Below are 14,545 nucleotides of genomic sequence, written 5' to 3'. Positions count from 1 at the left end.
GTATATACAGGTAAACTCCCATAATACGGGTATATACGAGTAAACTCCCATAATAATGGTATATACGGGTAACCTCCGATAATACGGGTAAACTCCCATAATACGGGTATATACATGTAAACTCCCATAATACGGGTATATACAGGTGAACTCCCATAATATGGGTATATACAGGTAAAATCCCATAATACGGGTATATACGAGTAAACTCCCATAATACTGGTATATACGGGTAAACTCCGATAATACGGGTAAACTACCATAATATGGGCACATACAGGTAAACTCCCATAATACGGGCATATACGGGTAAACTCCGATAATACGAGTAAACTTCCATACTACGGGTATATACAGGTAAACTCCCATAATACGGGTATATACAGGTAAACTCCCATAATACGGGTATATAGGGTAAACTCCGATAATACGGGTAAACTCCCATAATACGGTTATACACGGGTAAACTCCCATACGTACGGGTAAAACACGGGGGCGGGCGGCGTCCAGACTCACCTTCTCTCTCCTTCCTGGATATGCAGTGGAGCCCGAGGACGCGCAGGAAGCGCACCTTGCTCTTGTAGTCGGGGCTGCGGCAGAGGGCGTCGGGGCTGAGGCGGGGCAGGGGCAGGTCCAGGGGGGAGGCGGCGCGGCTCTCGTTCGCACCCTCGTCGGGGCCGGTGGGCAGCGGGCTGCGCGCGCTCCGCCTCTCCAGCTTCCTCAGCTCCAGCTCTGCACGCGACAACACAACAACACGCTGGAGGGTCTTCAATACGTACGGGACGACATTCCATGGTTTCATTTCCCATGAACTCTTTGTTTATTCACAAATATCAAACAAATACGACACTTAAATGCTTCATAACTAGAGACCCGGGAAAATTCGCGGGTTCATTTCGTGTCATGCTAAAATTAAAATAATTATACCTTGTGCTGCTTCTGTCATTGGTTCACTGTTAATCTGGAGGACTGAGGGCCAATTAGAGAACCTCGCTCGTAGAAGTGTCGAATCGCAGGTTATACCCAGTCGAGACGACTCACAAGTCAGCAGCCAATGAACAGTTGGAGTGTGTAGAGGATATTGGAGTCAATCCTGGAGGTCATTGAACACGCGAATTATCCGAGTCTCTATTCAAAACACTTAATCCAGCAAAAAAATGTGTGAACAACACATGATGCTCTTTTATACTATGTAAAAAAATTTTTAACAGCATTTATAACTACTCAGAACAATTAAATAAATCTGCAAGTAATTGCTTGTTAAAAAAAAATTACCAATGCCGTAATGTAAAATTAAGTTACTTGCAACAGTTAAAAAAAAGAAAGGAAAAATATATAAAATCTATCTTGAGTGAGTATTAAATTGCATTTTGGTGTTACATATATGGTGAACTGGCATGGTTTTCGCTGTTATTTCGGTTTTATCACTATTCACCATGTAATCTTGTCCCTATTAATCCGGCGCTCCGTTGTTTGGTACCTTCTGTAATCCGGCAACAGTCAACCGAGGTGGATTTCGACTGTCGTCCTTGGCCGCCAGAATGCATTACTGCGATACCTGCGTTTTTAGTTTGCGCAAAAGTTTATCACTAACATAAGTTTTCATTTCAATAAAGTGTTTGTTTTTCTAGAGTTACATTTCACATTTGGCATTACCGTTTAAACCATACCGACGTTCAATAATACAACAAAATAGCTAATCCGGCACACCCTTGGTCTTGAATGTGCAGGATTAAAGATTTTTCACTGTACCCCAGCCCACCACACTTATTAACGTGGGTGGGAAAATTTTCAGAGGAAAATTGTCTTAAAAACAATAAAACAGAATTTTTTTTTTTTTCCATTACTAGCACAGATATATACAATTTAAGAAATGTTGTTGGCCATTACACGATAATTATTTTTCTGTAGTTTGGTAAGTACACAGAAAAACATAGCAATGAATAATTATAACAGGGTTCTACTGTATATAGCTCTCATGCGACCAAACACTTCAATTTTTGAGATGACACATGCACATAAGTCATGAATACTTGGGCTTAATGAATAATTTATTGTATGTAGAACGCCAAAAGAGAATCCATTTTATTTACCTTATCAATTTATTTGCATTGAGTCATCAGATAATTATGATTTTTCATTTAAGGCGAGAATGAACTTCTCGAATGGACAGTATCTCAACAAAATAATATAGGGCCTGTATTCCAAAACACAAATGTAAGGGTTTAGGCGTTGGCATAATTCATGTTTGGTTATGTGAAGACTGTATAAAGTACGCACACGTAGTCAAATATTGGTAACTCACTGATTGCATGCAACGCATGCACTGTCTAGTGCAGAGAGAACTACATTTGATTACCTGCACTCTTTCGTAGTTAGTGTGTACTACGATGATAGTTATGCGTTAGTTTTGGATCACTTTCGGGTAGGGATGGGATTTTCGAATCTTGGATTCGTCAAATATACCGAATCCTATGGATTCGAGGATTCGTAGGATCCGAGGTGGGATTCGAAGTGGGATTCGAGGTGGGTTTTAAAGAGTTTTAGGTAGTAATTGAAAATTGTAGTGCTGGGCGAAGTTCGAAAATTTCGAACCGAACTGAACCCTTTCGTTCGGTTCGGTTCGAAACCTCTTAAAATATATTCGAAAAACCCTGTTCGTTTAAAAAAATTACGTTTTTCTAATTTTCTAACCCCCATTTGAGACCATTCACAAAACTGCACAACAAAATTCCATTACTTGTAATATTCCGACCATTATCGCATAGTTGTCGCCTCAACAGTTTCAAGCGCAGACAAAATAAATAAAATAATTATTAATCGTCACACAACTCGCATAGCATTTTTTCATATAGGCGCGCTTTGTTTTTTGTTTACTTTAGAGAATTTTGTATGCATTTCTCGTACTACGTAATATAAACTATCGTACATATGCCAAAGTTATTGTATATTATATCTTTAACTATAGTGCGTGTACGAGAAGTGTTGTAAAATCACCAAAGATTGCGTACCCCATACGTTTAACTAAAGCGCATGTACGAGAACTCTCGTATTTCGGCAAAACTAACGTGATCAAGTTAACACAAGACAAATGCGGTAGGAAATGATTGCGTAAATTACTGGGATGTATTTATTTTCTTTGGCCTTTTTGGTTATAACAGTCAGGTACTGAAAATATTAATTTAATCTTGTGTATTAAAAGTACTGGTCCAGTAAATTTTACAGTACGGTACTAAGTTGACTAGCGTAGTCGCGGCAGTCATCATTATTTCTCGTGTTTTCTTTTTTCTGACGCAAATTTCTATAACCACACTTCTTACGTTACGTTTACAATATTATTGTTCTTGAGGTGATTTGCAATGAGCAGGATTACATCGTTTAAGTTTTACAAATGGAGAAAAGATAATGACGACCCAGATGACCCAGAACCACCCCAAAAAAAGTCTAAAGTTTCTTCTGACAAGCAGCATTCTTCCAAGAACACAGCAACTGCAGTCAGCGGGTTTGGTAATGTAGATATGTAACTTTAGGTTATGTCTACCACAAAAATATGTTATGTGGCCTTATGCTGAATGTTCGTCATCTTTATAATACTATATTTTTTTAAATGAAGGTTAGTGTACACTGAAAAAGGAAGACAGTCTTTTTGAAATTCAGATGGAACTTCTTCATGAATTAAAAGTATATATATGTGTGTGTATGTATGTATACTCGATCATTTCCAACCTTCAATAATATAACATTGCAGAAAAAAACGTAATTTTTTTAAATGGTGTCTGTTATACAAACACATTTTATTGAAAACATAGGAAGGATTAATTTAACAGAGAATTAGACAGATGCAAACTTACGTGTGTGGTTTTTGAGGTTATTTGTCTCTATTTTGTACCAGGTGTATACACTATGCACTTATTTTATAAATACTCATGTGATTTTTTTTAATACATAGGCCTATGTAATTATTTAAAATAAATGTGTGATTTTTTTTAATAACATGTGGTGAAGTTTAGTGTGGGACTGGGATTCGAGATTCAATGACAAACACTGAGGATTCGAACAAGGATTCGGATTCGACCAAAATGTGGATTCGTCCCATCCCTACTTTCGGGTCATGGTTTCTGTTTTTCTACTTAAATTTCGATAAAATATGTTTTTGCTGCATGACTTAGTAATTGAAATTGTTTGGCGTACTTTTGTATATTCCACTTTTAAATAAACGTAACTTCCATAAATAGGTTTTATTTTTATAAATAACTTTAAATCAACAAAAATGTTTTAAGCATAAACGCGTAAAAGTCCCACCCCTAAATTTCAAACTTTAATTAAATATAATATGTGTGACAACTATGCAATAAAACACGGTACTTATCGTTGCTTAGCTACCAATACCACATAATGAAGGATAACCAACTACACTCCTCATATTACCTCAGTAAGGAACCTACTGCAGTGTCCGCTTTTGTGTATTTAGGCAGCTCCAGTTCTAACAGATTCTAGCTTCACGTAGGGCACCGTACTGAAACAGCTGCCAATCTATTCTCTTATTTGTATTCTTGGCTAGGACACGTTTTCGAATGCAGCCCAACAAGGCAGTGCTTATTCACTAAATTACATGAATGTCTTGGAATACCACCCTAGGATTCTGTGTAAGGACATATAATCATTGTAAAAATAAAGTTCTCAGATTTTAGTGTCATTTTATTTCATCCCATGAATAATACAGTAAAACTCATGAATAATACAGTAAAACTTGCTTAAGACATTCCCGCGTAACACGTTTTCCCATTTATTAAGTTCAAAAAATTATTCCCTTGATCACTTCCATATATGCCTATGTTAATATTTCCATTTCATAACGTTTGTCTTTATATATGCTTCCCGCATATAACGTTCAGCGTTTGTGGGAAAAAATAAAATATTGTTTATCTTTAAGCTTATGAACAATTTTTAAGGTTAATTTTAAAAATTTACATATTTCCAAACGTTTAATACCGTATTGGTCCGAATATAAGGCGGCAATTTTTACATAAACAAGAGATGCGTATAATTGGAAGACGCCTTATTTTCGCACCCAAGACGTCAGCACCGCTAACATTAGTTCCAAGCTGAAAGCTACAGTAGAAACATTGTTAAACAAAATGTTCACGATTTTTTATATTAACAAAAACATCTTTACCTCACACGGGAAAAACGATAAATCCACCCAATACTGCAGTGATTCACAATTGTTTAAAGTTGAAAATTAAAATATTTGTTCTTGAGTAAAAATGTGAATGTTGAAGCATCTCAAAATGGCAACCTTTTATTACACAATTCATATTTGTACTTTGTGTACATTCGCGTGTTAACATTTACGGTAATTTAATTTCAGATTTTTAACGGAAATATTTGTACTAAAATATCACAGCTATTTTCAGAACGATTGTTTACGTTTACAAACAGAAAATGTTAAGAACATTTTGGATGTAATGTTTGGAAATTCACGGCTGCCAACTGTCTTTCCACAATATTTCTTTGTTGTACAACGAACATTGCCGAACACGCACGAAGACGCCATATTTACAGGAATTTTGTACGTTGCTTCAAAAGCTATTTTAATAATTTCACAGTAATCCACGTTTTATTTATGTAAAAACCTTTCAAACAACATAATTATCATAGATTATTCTTTATAATTCATAGGACAGAGACTCTGTCAGAGAGTAATATGGACAAATATTCGCGGTTACGTCACCGAAGTTATTCATGGCCGTATGCTTCACCATGGCAGCTAGCCACTTGTTTTGTTCCGGCAAGCTGCATTCTTTGTTTGCTTTGTTACGTTTAACACACTACTAAATAGTAATACGTAGCTTAAGTGAAACGGAAAGTTAAATGCGGTATACATAAATGCAAAAAGGATTTTTAACACAAAACGTATGTCTAATGAATTTTCACATTAATTTCTACCAAAATTATTTTTACATTTGTTTGGCCTCCTGAAACTGCAGGTCGCCTTATATTCGGGCCAATACGGTAGTTAATTTGAACAGAACAAGACCGTCGAAAAACCTGCGCTGACCGCCACACGCTGTTGTATCTGTGCGCCGTTTTGAGTGATGAATGAGAAACGCGCACAATCGTCGAAACCCGCGCCGCACACCACACGCTATTACTTGTGTGTATTTCGACGATTCATATGCCTGCGTTTGTTTGAACTGAGAGGCTGTTCCACCTGCAGAACATTTTCTCCATTCGTGGCTTAACTGACGAATGAGAAACACCAACTATCTTCGAAACCTGTGCCGCACGCCGCACGACCAATCACCTGCTTGCATTCTCAGGGACTAGAGGCTGTTCCATCAGTACACCAATTTTCCAATTCAAGTCACGTGACGAAAACAAAGTAAACCATATACCGCCAGCTATTACTTTCTTTGAATTATTTGCGTATATTTTTTAAAACAATAAATGTTAGTTAATGCTTTTTTGATAGTGTTTTGATAATACTAATTTTAATGTGCTTATTAAATTAAATACAGTTTTAATAATTCAATTTACTGATAAAAAATTGTCATTAGTTATTCCGTTATTCCAGCATGCCAATGATAGTAAGTGTATTTCTGTGTGAATACAGCACGTCATTTGAGTAAAACCGATTTTTGTCGGCAATTACTTTTCCCTTTTAAGAAGTTTTCCCTGTTAAGAAGTTTTAAGCATCCAGTCCCTTGAAAAACTTCTTAACAGGGTTTTACTGTAGATAACTTAAATCTCATGATTTGGCTCTTTGCTTATCTAGAGAACAATTTTCACCAGAGCTGGCGACACAAGGCCTCCACCACGCTACTATGTTACCGAAGTGCGTACCATTCCTCTGCGACAAGGTGGTCAGCCCGAACACACGGAGGAACCTGAGCTTGTCGGGGGAGGCGTCGAGCCGGGAGGGCGGGCCCTTCGTGATCCACAGGGACGCGGCGAGGGAGTCGGAGTCCTCCCCGTCCGAGTCGGAGCTTGGCGCCGCGCCGCGGCACTCGCGCCGGCGCCGCTCCGCCCGGTCCAGCTTGCTGACCGTCAGCACGGGGCTGCAGCTGCTGTCCGCCGTCTGGGCACAGGCGTTCGCGCACGTCACACGGCCGCGCACAAACTCTTCAAATAAGGCGGGCCTTTGGGGGGAAACTGCCTTGAAAATCACATGCACTCATTTCTTCAGCACGCAGCCCAGCCAGGGAGCTACCTGAGACAGGACTAGAGGTGTGACAACAGTGGATCTTTGTGGTAGAATATTTTCGAATTTAATGGTAAAATTTTTCAATCGAATGCAAATAATTCTGAGTCAATTACAACTAGATCTCATATTTTGCTGTATTACCATACAGAATACACAAATTATGTTTTTTAACGTTCACAGATAAAGTTTTTCAGTTGGCAAGAAGGCTACATTTATCCAAGCAGGGTGAACATTTTAATAATACTACTTTTCCTCAAAAACTTTTTTTAATAATTCCAAAATAGTTTTTTTTTACTTCCCGACATGTTTTACAACATTCTGTGAAAGTGAATTGCATTTGAAATGTGGTTCCCCCATTTTTAATAGAGCTTAAGTTAAGGTTGGTATTTTGGGGCTAACAGTTGGTGTAATATTATTCTATATAACATTAAAAAAATTTTGTCCATGACATTAAAACCCATCTTCCTCTTTGGTACGCCTTACAGAAGATGTTTATAATGAATGAAAGCACTGCTATATTCCACGCAAGGTCACACACCAGCAGTGGAGCGCGAGGAAGGCAGTTAGGCAGTTACCCTCTGGTTGGCGATGCTCCTGGTGAGGTAGTGGTAGTCCCACACAGACATGGGCACGGAGCCGTCCTTGGGGGACACGGCGGCCAGCACCTTGGCCGCGTCGGGAACGTTCAGCACGGCGGCCGGCTGCTGGAAGGGCGGCCGCTGGCAGTTGGCCGTCGGGCCCGGCTGCTGGCCGAAGCTCGGGGCGTGGTAGACAGCGGCCGGGTCCCGCTCGGGCAAGTGGTACTGCGGCTGGCAGGTCGGCGTGACGAGCTCCGGCTGCGGCGACGGCTGCTGGTGGTTCAGCTGTGACGAGGGGAATGGGTGCTGGTGCGAGGGGAACGCTTGCTGACTAGAAGACGACTGGTAGGGCTGGGAGGCGGCGGCAGGGGCCTGAGCCGGCGGCTGGCTATTTACAGGCGACGCTTGGTACGGGTGCGACGACGTGGTAACTGGCGGTCTCTGCTGGGGAGAGTTCGGCTCCGAGGCCTGCTTGCTCGCGGGGACCTCGAACACCGCGCGCGAACTCGCGGTCTTCGCGGGACTGCTATCACTGGCGGCAGGTCTCGCGCAACCGTCCTTCCCGCACGCGCCGAGCACCGGTCCCCTTGGCTGGGAGGGGGAGACCTCCCTCTGCCCGGCCGGGAACGTCTGCGCCGCGGGGGAACACTTCGCGGCGCCGCACGCGACACTGGCGTCCTCCTTCGCGGGGGGAGAACGTCGTGGGGACGGGGGACCGGCGGCTGACGTGCTGCTGCGGGAAGCTGTCCTCGAAGGGGCGCACGAAGGTGGGGTGTTCCTTGGCGGCGCACCTGGTGGGGGTGGCACTGGGGCGCTGACTAGAGGGTTGTGGGGGGTGGCCGAAGGGGGGCGTGTGCTGGTGGTGGTGGGGGGGCAGCAGGGGCAGGCTGGGGGACGGCACGGAGTGGGGGAGGGCGTGCAGGGGCGAAGGCACCCCGTGCAGGCCGTGGGGCAGGAGGGGCTGGACGGGAGGGGTGTGGGGGTGCACAGCGTGGTGGATGGGGGACGTGTGGGAGCCGTGCATGGGGTGGGAGGGCGGGGTGTGCAGCGGCGACGCGGCGGCGAAGGGCAGGCGGGCGGGGGTGGCGGGAGGCAGCTGGCCCTTGCCGGGGTGCTGCAGGTCCGGCTCGAGCGGGGGGTTGGGGAGGGAGTGGTGCAGGGGCGGTGGCAACGTCACGGAGGTGGGGTTGGGGATGGAGCTGGGAGCGATCAAGGGCGGGGGAGGGTAGGGTTCCTTGCGCGAGTCCGCTGCACGGTCCCGAACTCCCGCTATGGGTGCCTTCCTAGCTGGAACAAAAACGACCACGATCATGTTATCGTGTTACCTTTTTTCCAACCAAGTAAGGTTGTAACATCAAGCAAACAAAAAATATATGTACATAAATGATTCCTTACTCTAGTCTTAGTTCACAGAACTCTTTTTCAAATAAAAAATCTCTGCCTCACGTTTTGGAACTGGCTGTTGTCAAATGACTCAAAATACAAATTATAATTTGTGATCACATTGCAAAGAAAAAATATGTAAAATTGAAAATAAATAAATAGCATCACACTTTGTATTTGATTAACGTTTTTCAATACTAGGTACTCCAAATTATGATAGTAAATGTGTCTAAAATAAAAATAATATCTTTTTGATGTAAACAAATTACATCCTTTCAAACTCTTGATTTTATTATAAATACAAAAAAACTTAAATCAATTAATTGTCTGGCTAACCAGTTTTTCTAGTGTATCAAAAATCTTAAATCTAGTAATGTGATGGTTTAAACTTGTTCTGGTATATTTCTCTCACTTAAGTAATTATTTTATTGCATAGTATCTCAATATTTCAAAATTTATTTAGAGATTAGTACTTTTAAATAAAAAATATATCTGTATTTTTTTTTAATATATTACAGAATAATGTAGTTATAACAATAAGTTATAAGCAAAAAAAAAAAATTCAGCGGCACTTGAAAATTAATTTACAACGAATTGTTTATTTTTTCCATTTAATTTCAGTAACAGATATTGTTAAAAATGAAAACGAACGTCCAAATATTTTTTACACGCCACAGATACCCATAGCTGCCAACCTCAAATCACACCCATCAGTAATGACAATTATATGAAGAAAAAAAAGTACGCGTAAATAATGCACGATAAATGTTTCCTGGGGAATTATGACACATACAAGATAAAACAAGGAAAATAAAATGCAAAAAAAAAATGAAAAATATAGGCCTATAGGTATATATGAATACAATGCAAATTAATGAATAAAAAAAACTATTTGAACAATACATTCATCTGAATATGTAAGAAATGTCAATAATTTTACTGGAAAGTTTGAACCTTCAATTCAAAGTATTCAAAGTTAAACTTGTGAACAACTGTCTTTTTATTTGCTTCTTTTATCCTGGTTGGATTAGAACTTCCTTGTAAACAAACAACAGAAGACAAACAAAAGAACTTGTAAACAATAACTCTGCGTTCGTTACTTTCGTTTCTTCAGATGTAGCGAAAAAAACGACGATATAGATATATTAATCGTCATGGCTATAAAATGTTCCGCATGTTTCTTTGATTCAATATGCCGTTTACAGTCATCCCTTCCACCATGTGCAATCGAAAAGTCACACGTGCATACATTACAAAACGCGTGGTGTTCCAAAACATTTGAAGACGACAAGCATGGCCATTCTTTTGAATAGTTTAAGTCGAAAGTTCTGAAGAATTGCGTTCTTTTTTTCCCCCCAGAAACACTTGTTCTGTCACACGCTTCATTTCTACAACCGGCACTGAAGAACAAAACACTATCGAAAAACATTAAAAAAAATTTCACGTCTGTAGAAAGACAAAAACACTATGATGAAAAAAATGGCTTTCAAAAAAAATTAAAACACAGGTTAGCCAAAGTACCGTGCAAAAATTATCGTGATGTAAGTAGCCGAAAAACGAAAAGTCCGAGAATATGTACTAGTTTTGTCGTACAACGGACGTAATACCATCCCATTACTATTTGAAAACACGAGAATTAATCTACTAATTTCAATAGTACATGTGCACACATACTAGTTCCGTTATTTGCGCAACCACGCGATGTATTCGAACTGCGTTCACGAAACCGCACAGCAGAAACTGAATTTTTTCCGTCTCCGTGCAGCACAACGCCTCGTTTCCGTAATACACCAGCGATGTTCCGTAATTCCGTAATTCGGTGTTAAATCCGTAATAATTACGGAAAATCCGTAATGGTTGGCAGCTATGGATACCTAACACAGCTTAGTTCCCCCGTGTTGCATCACCTGCGATGCATGTAACGCCGACCCTCCTAAGTCGCGAACACCTCACCTGCACACTCCTGGTGGTGGGAAGGGGAGGCTCGGGGACTGCGGCGGGACTTGTCTCTCCTCTCCTTTTCTCTCTCCCGCTCTCTCTCTCGCTCCTGCTCGCGTTCCCGCTCCTCCTCACGCAGACGCTGCCGGTGCTCCTCCTCCAACTTCAGCCTGCCACACCGCCACACCACCACACCACCCGCATCAACACTTTGCCACACCACCACACCACCAGCACACCGCCCCCACTCCCATTACCACTTCATCACAATGACCGCACTACCGTCATTACCAAATCACCACATTTCCAATGCACCAATTCACCACATACCGTATTTACCCGAATAGAGGCCAACCTCAATTCTAGGCCGACCCCTAAATCTTGTTCACTGTCCAGTGGAAAAACACAGTTAGTTGTCATCCTCAACATTAGAATCACAATCACTTGTATTGTCTTCTTCTTCTTCTTCCTCACTGTCATCTTGCTCACTTCCACTTACTCTGTCTTGCCACAAATCATCATCTTATAAATATAATAATAAATATAATATATCTGATAAATATTATAATAAACACTAAATTACAACTTACGTTATGTACCACGTGTTTACTAACAAAGTTTTTTTGTAGGTTAGTTTGTCACTGGAATCTGATCATAGATTACAGTAATATACCTACTAACGAAAGACGTCAATACCAGTATTGGAAGTTAGAAAAACGTATTTATCTATGATGAAACACCAGTTGTGCCAACATCCATGATGTTTCATGCTCAAATGTGATGCCATTTTGCAGTTACCCTGTTTCATAATGTAACACACCCTAATAAGCACAGATGTTAACTCTGCAGGCTAATGTTTTGTTTACCTATACTAATTCTTATGTTGCTTACATACATACAGTATTCCCCAACCAATATATTAGTTAGTGAAATTGCTATTGTCCACGGAAAACCAAATCCAATTGTGTAAATCATTAAATGCAGTTATAGTATACTTTTAATTTTTTAAGTACCAATAAGTAATTATTTTAATTGACTTGATTGAGTGCTTTTTGTCTTGATGTGCGTTTCTAGGCCGACCCAATATTTTGAGTGTAATTTTTGGAGATAAAAACCTCGGCCTCTATTCGGGTAAATACGGCATACAACACCACCACCATTATCACTTCATACTACTGCCAACCCCCGTTCCCCCCTTCCCAACATTTAACTTCCAGCCACAACTACACAACTAATACAACATCCCAATACCATTTCACTACAATGACCACACCACCACCACAACCATGGTGCCACCCTACCCTCAGTCCCTCCTCACAGGAAGCCTGCCACAATCACCACCACACCCTCCATCCAAATCTACTGGCCATACAAAATAATGTTATTTGGATCATGCACACCAGATCAACCTTAATTTATTCCACCAACATCAATATCATGACGGCTTTCAAGTAAGTAACCGCTATGTGGAAAACTTCTTAAACTCTTTAACTATCTGTTCGTTGAATGTGACTGACATTTTGGTGCAGATGTCGTAAACAACCAAGCTAAAGAATTTTGACTTTTTTTTGTGTGAAACTAATAGGTAATTAAGAGGTGGGATCACACAAAACAAAATGTAATACAAAATGTTCTACAATTTGCAGGACCATAGCAATTTTTTAGTTAGGAAGTTAGGTATAAAGTTTTCAGAGAAATTTCCACGTGTGAAACAAGTCGCCAACTATTTACATTTAATGTCCGCTATAAACTGAAGGAAAGCGTGTCCAAAATAAAAAAAAATCAAGTTACGGGCAGCAGAAAGTTTAAGTTAGTTGACTTTCAGCTCCACTGCTGTTTGTTTAAAGACTTCTCCTTTATTTTCGTAACCATTCTGCCAGTTTCCACATTTCTTCTTGAAACCCAGCAATTGGAAACTGACATGAGTTGCTAAATTTAGTCGCGCTGAAAGGGAGGGCGGAGGGGTTGTTCAAACTTGAACACACGGCACAGACAAGCGTGACTGACATGTTAGTAAAACGACCCCAACAAGTAAACGGTCAGTGAAAAAGATAATTCCAGACGGCTTTCAAACATTCCTGGGTTTCTCCTGGATTTCCCGGCACCATAACAATTCAAGGCTGATTCAAGGTTCCTGGTTTTCCCGGTTGGGTGGCCTCTCTGCAGTGGTACCGGCCACAACTGCTATATGCAGTAGCGGCCGGTATTAAAGAGCACAGGTGCACGTGCACACCCAGTTTTCTACAGAACATTTACTTATTTTGTAGAGTTAAAAGTTCATTTTTATCTACTTTTACCAGTGGCAGCTACCAGAGTTACACTCGTCGCTTTGTTTGCATCTGTCACGGACGTCTGTTATTATTTTTTCGATTGCGGCGATACGGCAACGCTGTAGTGTTCACAATGGATCTGTGCACGAAACGCGCTGCCTGCATGCCTGCCTCGGTCCTTTTGCGCATGCGCACGAAGGAATTATGTCACATCCTACGGGACATTTAACACTGGACGAGTGCACGACTCTGGTGTGCTCGTGATTGTCCTGGCGTTTCGTTGCTCATTGATGGAGTTCCAAATTTCAGCACGCACAGCAGCACTGATCAGAAAAGTAAGTCATAACTTATGAATCAGCCCGGTAGATGCCAGTATTGACCACTCCAATAATATCACCCCTAACCAAACAAACTTTTCGTTTTCAATTTTTTACGTCCAGTGGAAACAAGTAGTTGCGTGTGGTTCAATGCAAGCGTAAATATCTTTAAATAATTAGTGTGAGAGTGCGTTTGTAAAATATTTTTCTGTGCCTTACGCAGGACAACATTTTTCTGAGGTATGTTATAAAGTTTCTCTTTTTTGTAAGACTTTAACTGTGAAAATGTGACTGCGTTATTTGGCGTGTACAGCAAACATGTAAGATTTTTAAAAATCGCCATAATGAATTCCGTACAAACAATTTTAGCGAACAGAAAACTTACGTACAAGGAAAAGTTAACAATTAATAATTTATGTCCTGATCAGTCTCATTTAGAATTAACTACGGAAACAAAGTCACAAAAACGTATTTTCAGACGTAAATTTATCAAAAACATTTACACAAAACACAAGTGGCTATGCGGCTGTGTAAAAACAAATGCTCTGTTTTGTTTTCCGTGCCTGATTTTTAGTCAGAAGTTAGCGCGTGGACAAAGTCTGGTTATAAAGACCTCGCACATTTGGGCGAGAAAATTAATAAACACGAAAACTCTCTTGCTCACTAAAATGGCAATATTGAACTTACATTGTTTTTTAAGAATAAACATCAGTACACAGCTAGACAGTGCTTACCGATATTCTGTTAAAAAACATAATGAACAAGTGGACAGGAACAGATATATTGTCGGCAAAATGATAGATTGTGTAAAATTTTGTGGAGAGTTTGAACTGGCGTTACGAGGGCATGATG

General features: G+C 40.7%; 1 protein-coding gene across 1 annotated transcript in view; it reads right to left on the bottom strand.

Annotated features, from left to right (window-relative positions):
• Nucleotides 1-8,229: 8,229 nt before the first annotated feature.
• Nucleotides 8,230-14,545, bottom strand: part of LOC134539630 (uncharacterized) — a 144,713-nt gene continuing 138,397 nt past the window's right edge. The window contains exons 12-13 of the mRNA XM_063381815.1: nt 11,122-11,276; nt 8,230-9,072 (exon numbers count right to left, since the gene is read on the bottom strand). Coding sequence (XP_063237885.1) covers nt 8,315-9,072; nt 11,122-11,276 — 913 coding nt within the window. The 3' untranslated portion in view covers nt 8,230-8,314. The remainder of the gene's footprint in view (nt 9,073-11,121; nt 11,277-14,545) is intronic.

This window comes from Bacillus rossius, chromosome 15, assembly GCF_032445375.1.
Source record: "Bacillus rossius redtenbacheri isolate Brsri chromosome 15, Brsri_v3, whole genome shotgun sequence".
NCBI classification, from domain to species: domain Eukaryota; kingdom Metazoa; phylum Arthropoda; class Insecta; order Phasmatodea; family Bacillidae; genus Bacillus; species Bacillus rossius.
The sequence above is the reverse complement of the archived record's forward strand: the minus strand, read 5'-3'. Positions and strand labels throughout refer to the sequence as shown.